The sequence below is a fragment of the Cotesia glomerata genome, linkage group LG9, assembly GCF_020080835.1.
Source record: "Cotesia glomerata isolate CgM1 linkage group LG9, MPM_Cglom_v2.3, whole genome shotgun sequence".
In the NCBI taxonomy this organism is placed as follows: domain Eukaryota; kingdom Metazoa; phylum Arthropoda; class Insecta; order Hymenoptera; family Braconidae; genus Cotesia; species Cotesia glomerata.
The window spans coordinates 14644591-14661762 of record NC_058166.1 but is presented as its reverse complement, the minus strand read 5'-3'; the positions used below and the strand labels follow the sequence as shown (position 1 = coordinate 14661762).

Here is a 17172-nt window from a genome sequence, read left to right as displayed (position 1 = left end):
GCAGTCCATACGGGCAAAGTCTACTACTACTACTTTTGTTCCATTCTCCTGTCCCTTTTCCCTTCTTTCTCTTTTACAGACACAGACACAAACACCGAGATACAAAACACTCATGCATATATTTATGTATTTATATACCCGTTTAAAAGCGACTTGATGTGCAACGTGTACAAGAGACAAGACCAGGTCGTTTACGTTATGTTGGTATGGTCTCGATCCTCAACAATCCAGTATTTCCTCTCTATCTCTATCTCCTTTATGTTATGTTACTGTTGTGCTGCACCGGGCAACCTTATTTGGGTCTTGGCTCTCATCAGCCAAGGCTCTTAGCCTTGAAAAATATCTTGCTCCTCCTCGGGGTATTATCTTCATCTGTCTGCTCATCATTCATTTTAGTTTATATTTATATGCTGCATATTTATCAATTTTTCAATTAAATATTATATAGTTTATAATGGTATGTAGTATCTTCTGAAGAAGTTATCTGTCTAAGAAATTTATATTAAAAGCTATTAGTTGTCTAGCTTCAAGAATTAATTTTGATTTTAGGGACTAATATTTTTGATCAATATAAAAAATTTTTTATCAAAGAACGGTTCTTGAACCACGAAAATCATTTTAAAGAATTTTTTGTTTTGAGTTGAGTATAAAAATTCTTAGGCTAAAAAATTTTTCTTAATCTATATTATTAAGAGAATATTTTTTTTATAAATATTTATAAATATTAAATTAATATTATATATATATAATATTAAAATTATATAAATATTTTTTAAAATGAAATTTAGTGTAATTTCAAAGATCTTGATTTGAATTTATGCCTTTTCAAGATTTCATATCATTCTCACTGATAGTCAATTTATTATGATTAGTATTTAGGTTGCATTCGAAAATGCTTCATCTTTAAATATATAATTAACAAATGATCTTGTATCTTGTTTACTATTGACATTTTCAAAGATATAAGCTCATTCCGATGTTACACTCAACGAGACCTTTCATTTGAGTACCCACATCAATTTTTCATATATTTTATATATTTATATATATGTATATATGAAAAATATATCAAAATGCATGTGGGTACTCAAATGAAAGCTCTTAATGAGTATAACATCGGGATGAGCTTATATCTTCAATAACATCAATAATTAAGAAAGTACAGATCATTTTTAACAAATATCTTGTGAACTATTGACATTTTTAAAGATATAAGCTCATCCCGGTGTTATACTCATCAAGACCTTTCATTTAAGTACCCACATCAATTTTTCATATATTTATATATTTATATATATGAAAAATATATCAAAAATGCTTGTGGGTACTCAAATGAAAGCTCTTGATGAGTATCATCGGGATGAGCTTATATCTATGAAAACGTCTATATTTAAGAAAGTACAGTGCAATTTAACAAAAATCATTATTTGATAAACCAAAATTTTTGTTTTTCTTAGTTCACAAGTCACGACAGTCACATAGTGACTGCAAGGTTACTAGTTTTAGTAAATTATTCTTGATTCAAAAATTTTTCTCATTGATTTAAAACAATAAATATGTTAAGTATAATACTAATTATAGGACATCTTGTTAAGCTTTGTAAATATATAAATTTATATTTACTTTATGTATAATTCTATTAACCCTGTTAATGGCGCAAGCTGTTGGATTTGTTTCTTTCAATAAAATAAAACTCTTAAAAATGTTTTTCTTGGTCTAAAAATTTTGTTCTTTATTGTTGTTAATTTAATTTCGTTTTCTTCTAAGAACTTTTTATTCTTGATTGATGAAATATTTTTTTTATTCAAACTAATGAATAGATCTTTAAAAAAAATGAAATTTACTCTATTATATTCTTAAACGAATTTGAAATTTTATTTGTTACACTAAGTGGCAGATGTCAGACAATTTTTGGTTGTAATTTAAGAAGAAATTTTGGACTAAATATGACTGTATCTTGTTTGAAAATAATAAATTGCTTCACTAGAAAAATTCCTAAAAAAGTAAATTAAAGATCTTGAAACAATAGATTAAAAATTTTATTTTCCGCAGCGAAAAAATGACAATAAATGACGGCCATTGGGACAGGGTCATACGGATATTCACCTCAAATGATAAAAAAAGCCCGCATAAAAAATTTATCATGAAACAAACAGAAATGTCTCTCAGTTCAATGACTTATTTAAATAAAAAAAAAATATTTTTTGCTTAAAAATACACTTAATGATTTTATGAATTCAAAGTTTAAGTACTTAAATACACTAGTAATGATTATTTAAATACTTAGTATGTTTGTACATTTTATTACATTGTCCAGACTGATGATGATTACAAATACACACACTAAATTATTATTCCAAGTGACGGCCTTGGTTTTAAGACTCAATTTACTTTGCAAGCACGTTCTTCATATTCTCCCCAAGTGCAAAGTGCTATAATATACACGTGTGTGACGCATATGTGTATTATATACATATATGTGAATTTCTGCGTGTGTTATAATATCAAATAGGGAAGACATGAGCTAAACTCTAAAAATAATCAGATTATAGATAAGGGTGACTTTTGAGGGTTCATTATTGATAAACTTCCGGGAAGATTGTAAGATTCGAGAGTCTTTGTTTATTCTGTTTTTATTTGAGATTTGAATTTCAATCGAATGAGCACATGGTTAAATTGTTGATTTATATAACTACTGTATTTATTTAACAGGCGAGACCATCTTTTTCTCGCTTTGCTCTCACGGAGTTCAACGGAAATATCTCTATCGCTCTCCCAACAGCAGAGCAATTGCAGTTTCGATTGGTTTCACGAAACGAATGAAATTTTTGAAAAAAACGCTTTGTGGTGAAATAGTTTATTAAATTATCTATTATCTCTAAAAACGTTTTTTAAAAATTTTCATTCGTTTCGCTAAACCGATTGAAACTGCAATCACTGGTCTCGGCTGTTAACATTAATAAAAACAGCAGTGAAGTCATTGTTGCTGATCAGATGGGGCAAGGTTCGAATCTGTTTTTGGGTAAGATAATTTTTCGGTAAAGAAAATATTAATCAGAAAAACAAAAATAATTATTGAAGATATGAGTCATGTCAGATATAATATTCAATATTCACAAGTTAAACAATAATAAGTTATTGTACACGGAAAGAAAATTGAAGGAGTTTTTACTATTTTACTATTGTAATTTTTATTAAATAAAATAGTAACGGTGGACTACACCTCTCATTTAGTAATTTTTACGATCTACTATTGTAAATTTTATCCAACAAATAAGACTAGCAAGAGTCTTAAAAGGTCGAATACTATAGAGCAAATTATACAATATGTGTTTGTGAACTTTACAATTCAACTATTGTAAAAATTCACAGTTGGTTTTTTTAAAAGAAATGTTAGGGAGGGAGAGAGATAGAAGGTTGGACTAATTGGTACCTGTACAGTAATCGAAAAAAGAAACCGACATTTTCGTGCTATCTGGGAATCGAACCCAGAACTCTGTGTTGGCAGCTAGAGACTCTCCCTCTACGCTATCCGAGGTAAACTAAGACTCATATCCTTTAATATTTACATAAACTCGGAGTCTAGCGCTGTGCACGGCCACCACTCACACTAATTAAGAGACATTCCAATTCAACTATTGTTAAATTTGCTATAGTTCTATTGGAAAGATACAGAGGCAGCACTGGAAATTTTCATCTCTTACTTTTTACAATAGTAATATCGTATTTTTTCATAAATAAATAATATTTTTTCTTCTAAAATATTTGACAATTAATAGTAATAAAAGTATAGTCTAGCTTTACAATAATTGTAGAATAATTTTGTGTTTAGAATAGTCATATGATAAAATCGGTTTTTTTAGTGAAATTTAGTGTCGTTGCAAAGATCGTGACTTGAATTTGTGTCTTTTTAAGGTTTCATATCATTCTCACCGATAGTCAATTTATTATGATAAGTATTTAGGCTACATTCGAAAATGCTCTATCTCTAGATACATAATTAAGATATGACTTGTATCTCGTGAACTATTGACATTTTTAAAAATATAAACTCATCCCGATGTTATACTCATTAAGACCTTTCACTTGAATACCCACATCAATTTTTCATATATTTTATATATTTATATATTTCTGAAATATCATATATATAAAATATATAAAAATTGCCATGTGGGTACTCAAATGAAAGGTCTCGATGAGTGAAACATCGGGATGAGCTTACATCTTTCAAAATATCAATAATGTTAGACTTATTGAAACCTTTCATTTGAGTGCCCATATCAATTTTTCATATATTTATATATTTTATATATATGTATATATGAAAAATATATCAAAATGTATGTGGGTACTTAAATGAAAGCTCTTGATGAGTGTAACATCGAAATGAGCTTATATCTTTCAAAACGTCAATAGTTAAAAAAGTAAAGTGCAATTTAACAAAAGTCATTATTTAATACAGTAAATTTTATTTATTTATATTTCACAGGTCACGGCAGTCACGTAGTGACTGCAATATTGCTAGTTGTAATTAATAAGCTTCACAAATTCAATTTTTTATTACGTATAAAAAATATTTAGACTTAAATCAAAGTCTAACTTTAAGAAACATTGGATAATAAAATCAAAATATTAGCGAATAAATTGGAAAGAATTTTCAAAATAAAAAAAGAAATATCTTTTTTTTTTTTTTTTTTCAAATTTAATATTTAAAATTAAACAATAGTTTAGGCTCGGTATGTAAATACACTTTTTTAAATCTAAACAAATTAATTTTTGAGAAATGAATAATGTTTCAAAAAATCAAAATAAAATTTTGACACGCCTAAAAAAAATTAGCGTTAAAAAATTGTATAGTTATACCAATGATATTAAAATAAAAAAGATTTTTTATTATTAAATTAATTATTTTTTATTATTGAAAAAATTTCTTAACATAAAAATTTTGTTTTTAAAAATTCAATCAATAAAAAGTTTTGTATAAGAATTTAAGACTAATAAGTAATGTAAGTTTTGTATAAGAATTCATGACTAATAAAAATTCTTGTAGAAAAAAGTTAGAAACTTGCAACAAATTTTCATTATTTCACATTCTTTGTAACAGTCAAGTATTTAATAACGACCAATTTTAAAGAGTTAAGAAACTGTAAACAAAAATGTGTTAAATGTAAATAAAAGAATTTATTAATATGGCGAGAGTTAAATTTCGGAGTTTGAGAAAAAATGAACTTTGGAGTGTAGTGGTGAATCTATTTAAAACAGAATTTACGAGCAAAGCTCATACGCAAGCAACTCGCTTACAGATGGTTATAAATATAATGAACGGATATATTCTTGTGTGTGTCACGTGCGAGACATGTTCACCTGGCTCGTCTCGTCAATTCTCGTAGTCGAGAACTACAGTATGCGTGCAAGTGTTTTTCGACTTAACTCTTACACGCAATTCTCAGCCTCGTGTTCCAATACTCGCGTAGACTATAATATATTAAACACTAAAATGTACTAAAGACACGAGGAAGACATACGTGTGCAAAATTTTATTCACATACGTGTACATAAATACTTATTTTATTTTTATATTAATAGTTGTAGTTATAGTTATAGTTATAACTTAAATGTACAATACTTTGTAGAGTGTATTAAATGTACCAGCTGTATGACAGAGTGATTTATTGGGTTAAGAACCTTTATAAAGTGCGCGGTCTACGTAATCATATACGAGAAATCTGCGAACTCTAACGGGAAAAAAATGTACCACGACCTATCTAACATCCGTTCCTTTTTCTTGTTATTTTTTTTTCTTTCTTAACCATTAACACGTTACGTTTATCTTGAGCTTGAGGATTTAAAAATATGTGAAACTATGCAGGTGCTGGGGGATTTTTTGTTTTTTTATTTTTAAAGATCCTTATGTCCATGTACATGGGGAAATTCGTTTTCGCAGACAGTTTTGTAGAAATAAATTCAAATCCAGCACCTGTCGACCACCTGGCTTTTATTGTCAGTACACAACCGGTTTGTAATTAAATTTTTAAAACCATCGAAATCCAAGAATTTTTAATTTTATCACTAAGATAATATTTATAATAATAATAATAATCATAAAAATAATAATAATAACTAGCAACCTTGCAGTCACTATGTGACTGCCGAGACTTGTGAACTATAAACCCCGAGTCGAAATTTAAGTCGTAGATTCAACGTTTTAAACGTTCAAATCGTAAATTCGACGTATTGAACGTTGAAAACGTAAGTTTAACGTATTGGACGTTGAAATCGTAATTTGAACGTAAAAAATATAGATTCAACTGTTTTAAAAAAAATATAATTGGATCATATATTTTTTTTAAAACAGTTGAATCTATATTTTTTACGTTCAATAAGTTCAAATTACGATTTCAACGTCCAATACGTTGAACTTACGTTTTCAACGTTCAATACGTCGAATTTACGATTTGAACGTTTAAAACGTTGAATCTACGACTTAAATTTCGACTCGGGAACAAACAAAATTTTGCTTTATTAAATAATAACTTTTGTTAAATCGTACTGTACTTTTTTAACTATCGACATTTTTAAAGATATAAACTCATCCTTTCATTTGAGTACCCACATGCATTTTTGATATATTTTTCAAATATACATATATATAAAATATATAAATATATGAAAAATTGATGTGGGTACTCAAATAAAAGGTATTGATGAAAGTAACATCGGGATGAGCTTATATCTTAAAAAATGACAATAGTTTACAAGATATTTGTTAAATTGCACTATACTTTCTTAATTATTTACATTTTTAAGGATATAAGCTCATCCCGATGTTACACTCATCAAGAGCTTTCATTTGAGTACCCACAAGCATTTTTGATATATTTTTCATATATATAAATATATAAATATATGAAAAATTGATGTGGGTACTTAAATGAAAGGTCTTGATGAGTGTAACATCGGAATGAGCTTATATCTTTAAAAATGTAAATAGTTCGCGAGACACAAGGTCATTTCTTAATTACGTATCTAAAGATAGAGCATTTTCGAATGCAGCCTAAATACTTATCATCATAAATTGACTATTGGTGAGAATGATATGAAACCATGAAAAGGCACAAATTCAAATCAAATTAAAAAAAAAAATAAATAATAATAATAATAATAATAATAAAAATAATAATAAACACATAAATATTGTTATATTAATTATATTTTTATTATTGTAATTATCGTTTCTGTTAATTCTGTTATTTCTAAAATAGTAACGTTGATAAAGTACATATGATGTTTAAAGTCTAAGTCAAAGATTACGAAAGTGTTACATTTATCATTTAAAAAAAAAAAAGTAAATAAACAGATAAGTTGTAATTTAAATACATCATAATTTTCAATGAATTGCATAAAAGAAAAAAAAACACGGAAAAAATTAGATTATCATATTTACTTTTTTTTATTTTATTTTATCATGAAAAAATAAAATGATTATCGTAACTAAATTCAATACTCGATTCAAAGAACAGTGTTTGAATTTAAAATAAAAAACTATTAGAATACCAAAAAATCGTATAATGGAAGAATAAAATAACTAAATATAGAAAACACATGGATGAATAAAATTAGTTGCGTATTACATTTACTATCCGGTCCAGTTACATTCTTGTCGACGTGATATGGATGATAAAGCTGAGTAGAAGACTTGCAAAATCGTTACAGTTGCGCAATTCATGAATAATACACAAGAATGCTAAACCCAACTATTTTATATTTAACTATCAAATACATACATACTAAAGTACATATATACGTACTTGTAATGTATAAATAGTAACAAGTAGTAACAGCATTCTTCTCTACTTCCTTAAAATGTTTTTGTCTTAAACAATAGAGTACTCCACAGATATACTGAACTTCAATTATATTATTATAAATTACAACTATTATGATAATAAAATAACAATAATAATAATGACCACAATTATTACCCTTGTTATTATTTTTATAAATTTTTTTCTTAAGAATGTAATGTTATGTACATTAAGATGATGATGGCGTATCAATGCGGTGGTTTTATTTTGTCTATCACAAGTAATAATCAAACGGAAGCACTGAGCAAGTCTCTACACGCAGCTGGCGCCCGGAAACACACTCATTCACCCAATATATATATATGAAAGTTGATGATGTGCACGCACTTACTCACGCAACCTTAACAAAACAACTACCTACAGCGACATATTACATCGGTGCTTCTTTATTATTTTTTTTTTGCTTATGTTCTTATTCTGTTCCTCAACTTATTCTTTCATTCTATATTCATTTATATATATATATATATATATATATATATATATATATATATATATATATATATATATATATGTATATATGTATGTATATATATGTATATATACACGTATAAAAATATGTAGAGATGTATTGGCCTGATTCGCATGCGAACCGCGAAGAAAGTGTTAAAAGAGTTGGCAGTCACGCGACGATACTTGTGTATGTATCGATACTGATGGAACAAAGAAAGTCCGAAGGCCTTAGCCATCATGAGTTGTTTAAAATATATTGTATAATATAATACTCTAACAAGTAAGTACACAGACTATACTCTGTAGTTAAAGTTCTGCAGCTGGTTAAATATTCTAAATAAAAATAGAAAAAAAGTTTGAAAAATCCAAAAGTGCACGCCTCATAATGCTCATTCATTTTTTAATAAAAAAAGTAAATTGTGTAATTGATTAAAAAAAATAATAATAATAAAGTAATTTCGTGAAAAAAAATTGAGTGAAAAAAAATTTCAGATAGTAGCTAGTATAATCCAGATTATACGCATTGTAATCTCCGATTTCACCCAATAATATCTCTTATTATACCGCAGAAGATTACACTAGATATAAACAGAGATAGTATCCTGTATAATTTGGATTATACTCGGTAGAATCTTGAATTATACCCAGTGATATCTCCGCCATTTTTTTTTCTAGCGCCTGTGCAATTAGCATTATTATATCTATTATGTATTTAAGATATTAGGATAATCAAATATTGTTTTAAATATTATCTGAAATTTTTTTTCCCCACAGATATCACTGAGTATAATCTGGGATGATATCCAGTGCCATCTTTTTCTTTCCGTGTAAGGCTACTGATATAAAATACGGCACTAGTTCATCGTATTCAAAACGTTTCTTTTCAAAATAGCAACATGAAATGATTTTAGAAATTAAAAGATATTAAAAAAATTTATGTTACTAGATAATTAAAATTCATTATCGGTATAATTAATTATGGTGGGACATAATAAAAATTGTCTGAATTTTAGTTATTTTGTGTCATAAATTTTGTTGAAGTATTCATTATGATTTCACTTTTCACTAAATTCTGTGAATTTTTATTGTGATCAACCATAATGAAAATTTTGCAAAGATTTTTAAATTGTTTTCAATAAAATTAATCCATTTTTTTATGCAGATACATTATTTTAATATTTTTTATTATTCATAATGAAAAAAATATATTTCATCTTTAAATATAATTGAATTCTATTCATTGTCGTAAGATAATTATAATTTGTGTTTTTTAGTACCTCTTCCTATGCAAAAGTATTTAATGTTACGTCGAGACATTAAATAATTATTTTCATGTCAGTACATAAAAAGAATTCACTCAAAAAATTCTTTTTCAAATTAAAAATTAATTTCTTATTATTATGGTCTGCAAAAATATTTCCTGATTAAACATCAAAACGGCGGGCCATAAGATGGTTTAATTAAGTGTTTTTTCAGTGTACATCTACTTATTATTATTGTATAAGTGATGATATTAAAGTTAGCAGTCGCTTCACAATTTTTTAATTTTTTTTTAACAAACAGATTTTTACCAAAAAATTATTTTTAAAAAATTGCATTTTTAATTTTTAAAAATTTGTACATGTCAATTTTTTTTTATACTTTTTTTTGCCATATTTTATTTGATATAAATTCTTAAAATTATTAAATATATGCTAAATTAATTATCATGTATAAGTGCAATATGGTTGTAATAGAGGCATTTAAAGATCACAAAATAACTTGACCTTGACGAGTCGGTGTAAGCACAACCTCACGCGCTTTACGCTATGAGGCGTGCAAAAAAAATAACAAAAAAAGAATGAGTATAGCAATGACTTACCTAATGATTCTGTCATGTCGCTCGCGTTCTACCAGCTCCTCAGAAGGCATAGGTTGACCTGGAGCAAGAAGTGAATGGGGCAGAGGGGGATATCTTGGTGGTCGCCAGAGCATCTCCGCAGAGGGATGATGATGATGATGACTAGCAGGCGCAGCTGGAGTTTGATAACCAACCGGTGGAGCACTAACTGGGATGGTAGAACCCGAGGATTGTGGGGTATGTGCCATCATAAGTGAGGTATGCTGGACACTGTATACGTGCCTAATGCAAGCCGGTGTTGTCGAAGCACCTGAACCTGAAGGCGATGGAACTGTAGTAGTTACCGATGTTGTCGCTGGAACTGGAATTATCGTTGGAATATTCGTAGTCGCTGTGCCAGTAGTTTCTTCAGCGCTCAAAGCCGAGCTACGGCTTCCACTACGTTCATCCCCGGAACCGGCACTCCTGAGCGAACTTATCCCGCTATCTGAACCGCTGTCGCCATAGGTCGTAGCGCCTCGGACGCCACTGGCGACACCTGATACACCAGGGAAGCCTCCAACGGCAGCACCGTTCCCACCGGTCTCCATCTCCATGATACTACCGGCATCATCGCCGTGCCGGGTTGAAGACAATTGATGATGATGCTGGACCAAATTATGATTAGACTTATCACCAATATCTAAGACACCTTGGTGCTGATGATGAAGCTGTTGCTGATGGTGAAGATGATGATGATTCGGATACGGTGAACGATGACTGTGAGGACTCACCGAGTCCAGTCGATGGATCACCGGACTGGCAGTGTACCTTGGATGCAAATGCTGATACTGTTGAAGATGTTGGTGTTCCTGGTGGTGATGAAGCTGCTGCTGGTGAAGATGATTATGATTATTATTATGATGCGGATGCACCAAGCCACCAGAAGAGGACACGGGAGGCTTGTTTATCCTTTCGGCAAGAATAACTGGACTCTCGTTGTGCCGGCTACGCTCCTGCTCGTCATGGAGCAGGGTCAGCCTCCCCGGCCCAGCGTTCAATGGACTCAGTCTCTCCAGCACGCTGCCGTCCTTATTCGTACACTCGACCAGTTCACTGGCCTGCTTATGACTAGGACTGCTTGAATTTTCAATATCACTGTTAAACTTATCAACAGTCTCCTTTTCTTCCTTATTACTCGTTACAGCTTCTATTGTTTTATTAGTACCACTATTGGAATTGCTATTCTCTATTTTACTATCATCACCCCCAGGATCTAGAGTATCAGGAATTCTAGGTGGCGGTTCGGGCTCTCTATCCCGCTCACGTGATTCACTTTCGTCTTCTTCAGGTTTAACATCAGCCAAACTAGTCTTGGCAATAACGTTACTGTCAGGCTGGTAAACTTTTTTCTCAAGATCCTGTTGTTTCTCCTGGTCTTGGTTAAGGTTTAGTTTAAACTCTTTTTTCTCCTCTTGCTCAGTATCTTGGCGTGCGGATCGTAACCGAGTTTTAAGCTTTGAATCAGATTCTTCTCCGCTCTCCTCGTTCTCAGGGTCTTCTTCTCCTCCCTCAGCAGGGCAATCTTCTTCTTCAGTTTCAGCCTCGTCCTCTGATCTCAAATGATCTTGATCTTGGGCTGGCTCTTTGTCTTCTGTTGCATTCAAACGATCCCGGTCATTTCGACGTGATTCATCGGTTGGACGACCACGTCTACCGCGCACTGCTCGACGATTTGTCTCTGCGTTTTTTAATCCTCCGCTACTGGCGCTCCCAGTTCCTCCACCAGTTACAGTTCCACCGCGTTTACGAAGTTTTGTTAAACTATTGGTCTCCTCAAGTACCGACGATCGGGGACCACGATTAGTAGGTTTAACAGTGCTTATCACTGGGCCTTTGTTTTCGCGATCCTCTTGACGTGACTCGGTTTTTTCACGTGCCGATCCTTCGTTCACTTTCTGCGCTCCTTTTTTTTTGGCAATTCCTTTATCTAGAACACAAATAAATAAATCGATGGTTAATTAATTGTACTCTTTAGTTAATCAATCGATATGTTGATCAATTTTTTATTTCAATCACTGCAAAAGATCCTTCGATAGCTGTCACCTGTCTACAAAAAATAGAAAAAAAAACTAGCGGGGAAGAAAAAGATAAATGGTTTAGTCGTCCATTTGAGAGTCTTGAAAATCGATCCAAATGCATGACCCACACGAAGAGCGTAAAAGGAAAATACAGATGCGGATGTGTTATGTGCTGTGAGCACAGTCTATACCGAAAGGGAGAGAAGGAGAGAAATAAAGAGGAATCCGGGGGATTTATTGCTAGGGATTTACTGTTATTACCCAGTGGGAGCCATTGCTGATTCTCGTTCATTTCCAGTCTATTCTCTCTTTGTTCCTCATGATACAATGCTACATTCCCTTCTCAAAGGAAGAATATAAAAAAAAAAAATTTATCTAAAACTTTAAAACCTCAAACTATCTCTTCACTTCTTCAACTAAACCGTTCTAACCTTTTATATTTACAAATAAAATGGAATAAGGAAATATAAATGTTTGCTAGAATAATATTTGATGAAATTTTTCCAATACGATTATTTTCTTTAGAAGGATCTTTCAAACATTTATTCGGGCCAGCTATTTAAATCTAGATTTATACAGAGTATATATTTATATATTAGCCTTGTTTTACGGACAGGAGTTCAAAATCTAGTCCTAATGCTACAATACGGTAGAATCTTGAATTTGCACAGAAAAAAAAAGGTTTATTTGAGCCAAGAAAATATTTTTCTTCCTAATTATTTTCATGAGTGAAGAAAAAACTTTTTTTTGACACAAAAAATTTCATTTATTCCAACAAAATTAATTCTCTTGTTTTAAGAAATACGTATCTTGATCCAAGAAAATTTATTCAAGTCAAGAAAATCTTGTTGTTTTGAGAAAATTCAGCCTCTTGCTCCTAAAAATTTAGTTCTTGATAGAAGTAAATTTTCTTGTCTTGAAAAAATTTCTCTCTTGCTCCAAAAAATTAAATATAAAGATAGAAGTAAATTTTCATTAATATTTTTATTGATTAACATGTCAAAGGGAAAGATCAAATAATATTGAATAATTTTTTTTCATTCAACATGTATAATTGCACGCTAAAATATTATAAAATAGGTATCAAATATTCCAGAGAAAAATTTTCTCAAGGTGAAAAAGTTTTTTTCTCAGCTGAAGTAGGTGGCGCTGCTTTCCGAAAGTATCTAAAAACCTTGATCAAATATAAAAATTTATTGTATCAAGTATTTATGATAATTTTAATTAAGGAAAAATCACTTCCACCAAGAATAGAATTTCTCGAAAAATTTTTACTTCGGCCAACACAACTTCAGTCTTTCTTCAGGCAGCCGAAAATTTTCTTGAGCTAAGAATTTTGTTCTCCAGTCAAAAAATTTTTCTTTCTGTGTAATGCTACAATACGAAAGAATCTTGAATCTAGATGAGTATAATACAAAACTGGTGGAAGACTAGACACTTTGATCTTCATCTATGTACTCTATTTACTAACACATCCAAAGTATCTATTTGGCAATGACCTGGCCGACGTTCACTCGCTATACTTTGTGCTATTTTCTCTCGGTAAGGAATTGAGTTGAGTTTTAAAATAAGGGCAAGAAACTTTTCTATCGCACTCGATTTGCTTCCAGATGGAATAAGATCAAGATATACATGTAGACGTCTACATGTACGTATATTTATATTTTATTGTGTAAAATGTGGATGTAGTTGCGCTAACCCTTTTGTTAAACTCGACAGAAACTCAACGTTACCGCAACTATACTCGACCAAGTTTTAGTTTTAGTTAGGGAGTCACAAGTTCTCTTGCAAAAAGTCACCCTACGGCCTTTAGATTTAGATTCGCGGAGTAGACTCACGTCCTTTCATTCTATTCTAGTCTCTGTATAATATAATATGTACTGCCGAGCTGAATATGGAGACTATAAAGCTACGAGTGCCACGAGGGCTTCATAACCATTACAATGTTTGATCGTTAGATCTTTACGCTCTATTTCAAGCTATAAAATACAGGGGTACTTTCTTTGTAGCCCAATCGGGTTCTTTTTAATTTAAACCCATTTTTCATTGTTCTATGGTGTATTGAGTTGACACTTTTGAATTTTAAATTTTTCTAACAAGCTCATTAATCAGGGCTGAACAAAGTGGAAGATTTCTTGAACATATTAAAGAGAAAATTTCTTGACTAGTCTATAACTCCCATTAAATTTGTTGGTAGGAGTATAGAGTCTCAATTAAATATAATTGGTCTAGAAAAGACGGCTTAAATAATTTAATTACTTTCAAAATAAATTTTTTATAATCAATAATATTTTTTTAAACAGTTATTAACCCGTCAGGACATGGGTGTTTTTTAGGGTCTCACTTGCACTGCAGCGACATTCATTATGTTAAATGTTGTTGCGTGAGAAAAAATCTCATAGCCCATGTCCTGAAAGGTTAATCAAATTGAATATTATCAATCAAAGAAGCAATTGAACACAGAAGGATAAATTTCTTAACTGGAGAACAAAATTCTTGGCTGAAGAAAATTTTCGGGTACCTTAAGAAAGACCGAAGTTGTGTTGGCCGAAGTAAAAATTTTTCGAGAAATTCTATTTTTGGTGGAAGTCATTTTTCTTAATTCAAATTATCATAAATACTTGATACAATAAATTTTTATATTTGATCAAAATTTTTAGATACTTTAGGGAAGCAGCGCCATCAACTTCAGCTGAGAAAAAAATTTTCTCACCTTGAAAAAATTTTTCTCTTGAATATTTGATACCCATTTTATATTATTTTAGCGTGCAATTATACATATTGAATGAAAAAAAATGATTCAATATTATTTGATCTTTCCATTTTACATGTTAATCAATAAAAATATTAATGAAAATTTACTTCTATCTTTATATTTAATTTTTTGGAGCAAGAGAGAAATTTTCTCAAGACAATAAAATTTACTTCTATCAAGAACTAAATTTTTTGGAGCAAGAGGCTGAATTTTCTCAAAACAACAGGATTTTCGTGACGTGAATAAATTTTCTTGGATCAAGATACGTATTTCTTGAAGCAAGAGAATTAAATTTGTTGGAATAAGTTCAATTTCTTGTGTCAAAAAAAATTTTTTTTTTTCACTGAAGAAAATAATTAGGAAGAAGAATATTTTCTTGACTTAAGTGAACCTTTTTTTCTGTGAAGTTATAAAAATTCCTTGATTTTTGTGAGCCAAAGTAAAGTACGCCTTGATTGCATAGCGTTTTGAGGTGTGCAATATTTAAAAGTTTCTTTTTTTATCAATTGTGAAGTTAAGACGCATGATTGTTGAACTAAATTACAAATATTTTTATAAATTAAATATTTGTTTTGGTTTTCTAATTTTTCTTGACTATTTTTTAGTTCTAGTTGAAAGACAAATTGATAAAAAAAAAAAAAAAATTGTAACATAAATTTTTATAATTTTTACAAGTGCGACTTTTTGAAAATATTAGTCATTTTTTTTGTTTCAAAATTGAAAAAAAATTTTTCTTTTTTCAACATTTTTTTAAAAATAATTTTTGGAGAAAAAAAATAATTTTCCTGACAAATATTTTAACTAACAAAGATTGCAATTATTTTTGCCAACTATTCTCAATTAAAATTAAATGTGTTTTAATATAATCATCACTATAAATTTTAACCATATAAAGTTTTCAGGAACAACTATTTAAAATAAAAGTACTAAAATAAAAAAGTGATAATATAAATTTATAATTTAAATGGATTTTATTGGAATTGTATTTTTAACCAGGATCAATAATCGACGAACCCAATTTTTCTCTTCCTATCCCACATGTCATGCAAATGAGCAAACTCCAGTGAAATATTTACACTAGCAGTATTCATACTATGGATTTTTTTTCTATTTATTTTTTGTAATTGATATTTGAAAAAAAAAAAACAAACGAATAATTTAATAGAAATGAGCATTGAGGAACTTTAAACACCTAAAAATAATAAAATTTCTACACTCAGTTCATCGGAATTTAAATTTTATATGGACCATTAATCAGCTCATTAACGAACCAAATAAGAAACGTTGAGAGTGAATAACTCGAGTTTATTTATAAAATAAATTGAGATAAAACTTATTTTTAATAACAACAGTTATTTACATAATATATAGTGGATTACAATAATTTAATTAATGAGTTTTATGATAAAGATAACTTGAAAGGAGACATAACAAATATTTTATTTAATAGTTTCAACAAAGTATATAAATATATACACAATATAAATGTTTGAATTACTTTCAGGAAATGAATGAGATTTGTTCACAAAATACAATAATCTTTGCCAACTTTGTAATTTTATCTTCATTCGAATATCGCGATTTGTTTCTTTATATAATCGTGAATACTCGTGAATTTTCATTTTTATTGACCTTTTTTTAGTATTTTCTCCTTCTACTTGTAACTTGTTCTTTAACTTAATCTCAAATCCCGTTTATTCTCGAGTGAATCTATTTTCGTGAGGTAATTTTCTGCGTGTTCGCGTATTGATAAACCCCAAGAGAGTAGATGAAGTCGAGGGAATTGGCAGCATGCCAAAGACCTCGGGAATTTTACTCTCAGTTGTTACTCTTTCGTTTGCCAAAAATTATCAGAAAAAAGTCTCGGTAAATAAATAGAATAATCTGAAAACTATTTCACCGATTTAACAAATATTTATTTGTGAAAAATAAAAATATAAGTAATTAATTTTTTAACTTAATACTCCTGAGGCAGGTTAAGATTTTTAAAGCGAAAGTAAAAATTTTAAAATCGTTAAACAATAAAACATATAATGAGCTTAACAGACCTTTAAAGCTTTAATTCACAATCTAGACTGTCATAAAAACACAATAGTAACACGCAGCTGTGCCACGAGGGCTCCAGACATTGACCACCATCGGCGTATTAACTACACAACACAACTTTACCCCCTATACCATACATATGTAGTGTTT

General features: G+C 29.8%; 1 protein-coding gene across 5 annotated transcripts in view; it reads right to left on the bottom strand.

Annotated features, from left to right (window-relative positions):
* Positions 1–17172, bottom strand: part of LOC123271298 (probable JmjC domain-containing histone demethylation protein 2C) — a 193680-nt gene that overhangs the window by 72074 nt on the left and 104434 nt on the right. For all 5 annotated transcript variants that reach the window (XM_044737585.1, XM_044737583.1, XM_044737580.1 and 2 more), the window contains exon 8: positions 10183–12130. In XM_044737585.1, the coding sequence (XP_044593520.1) occupies positions 10183–12130 (1948 nt within the window). The remainder of the gene's footprint in view (positions 1–10182; positions 12131–17172) is intronic.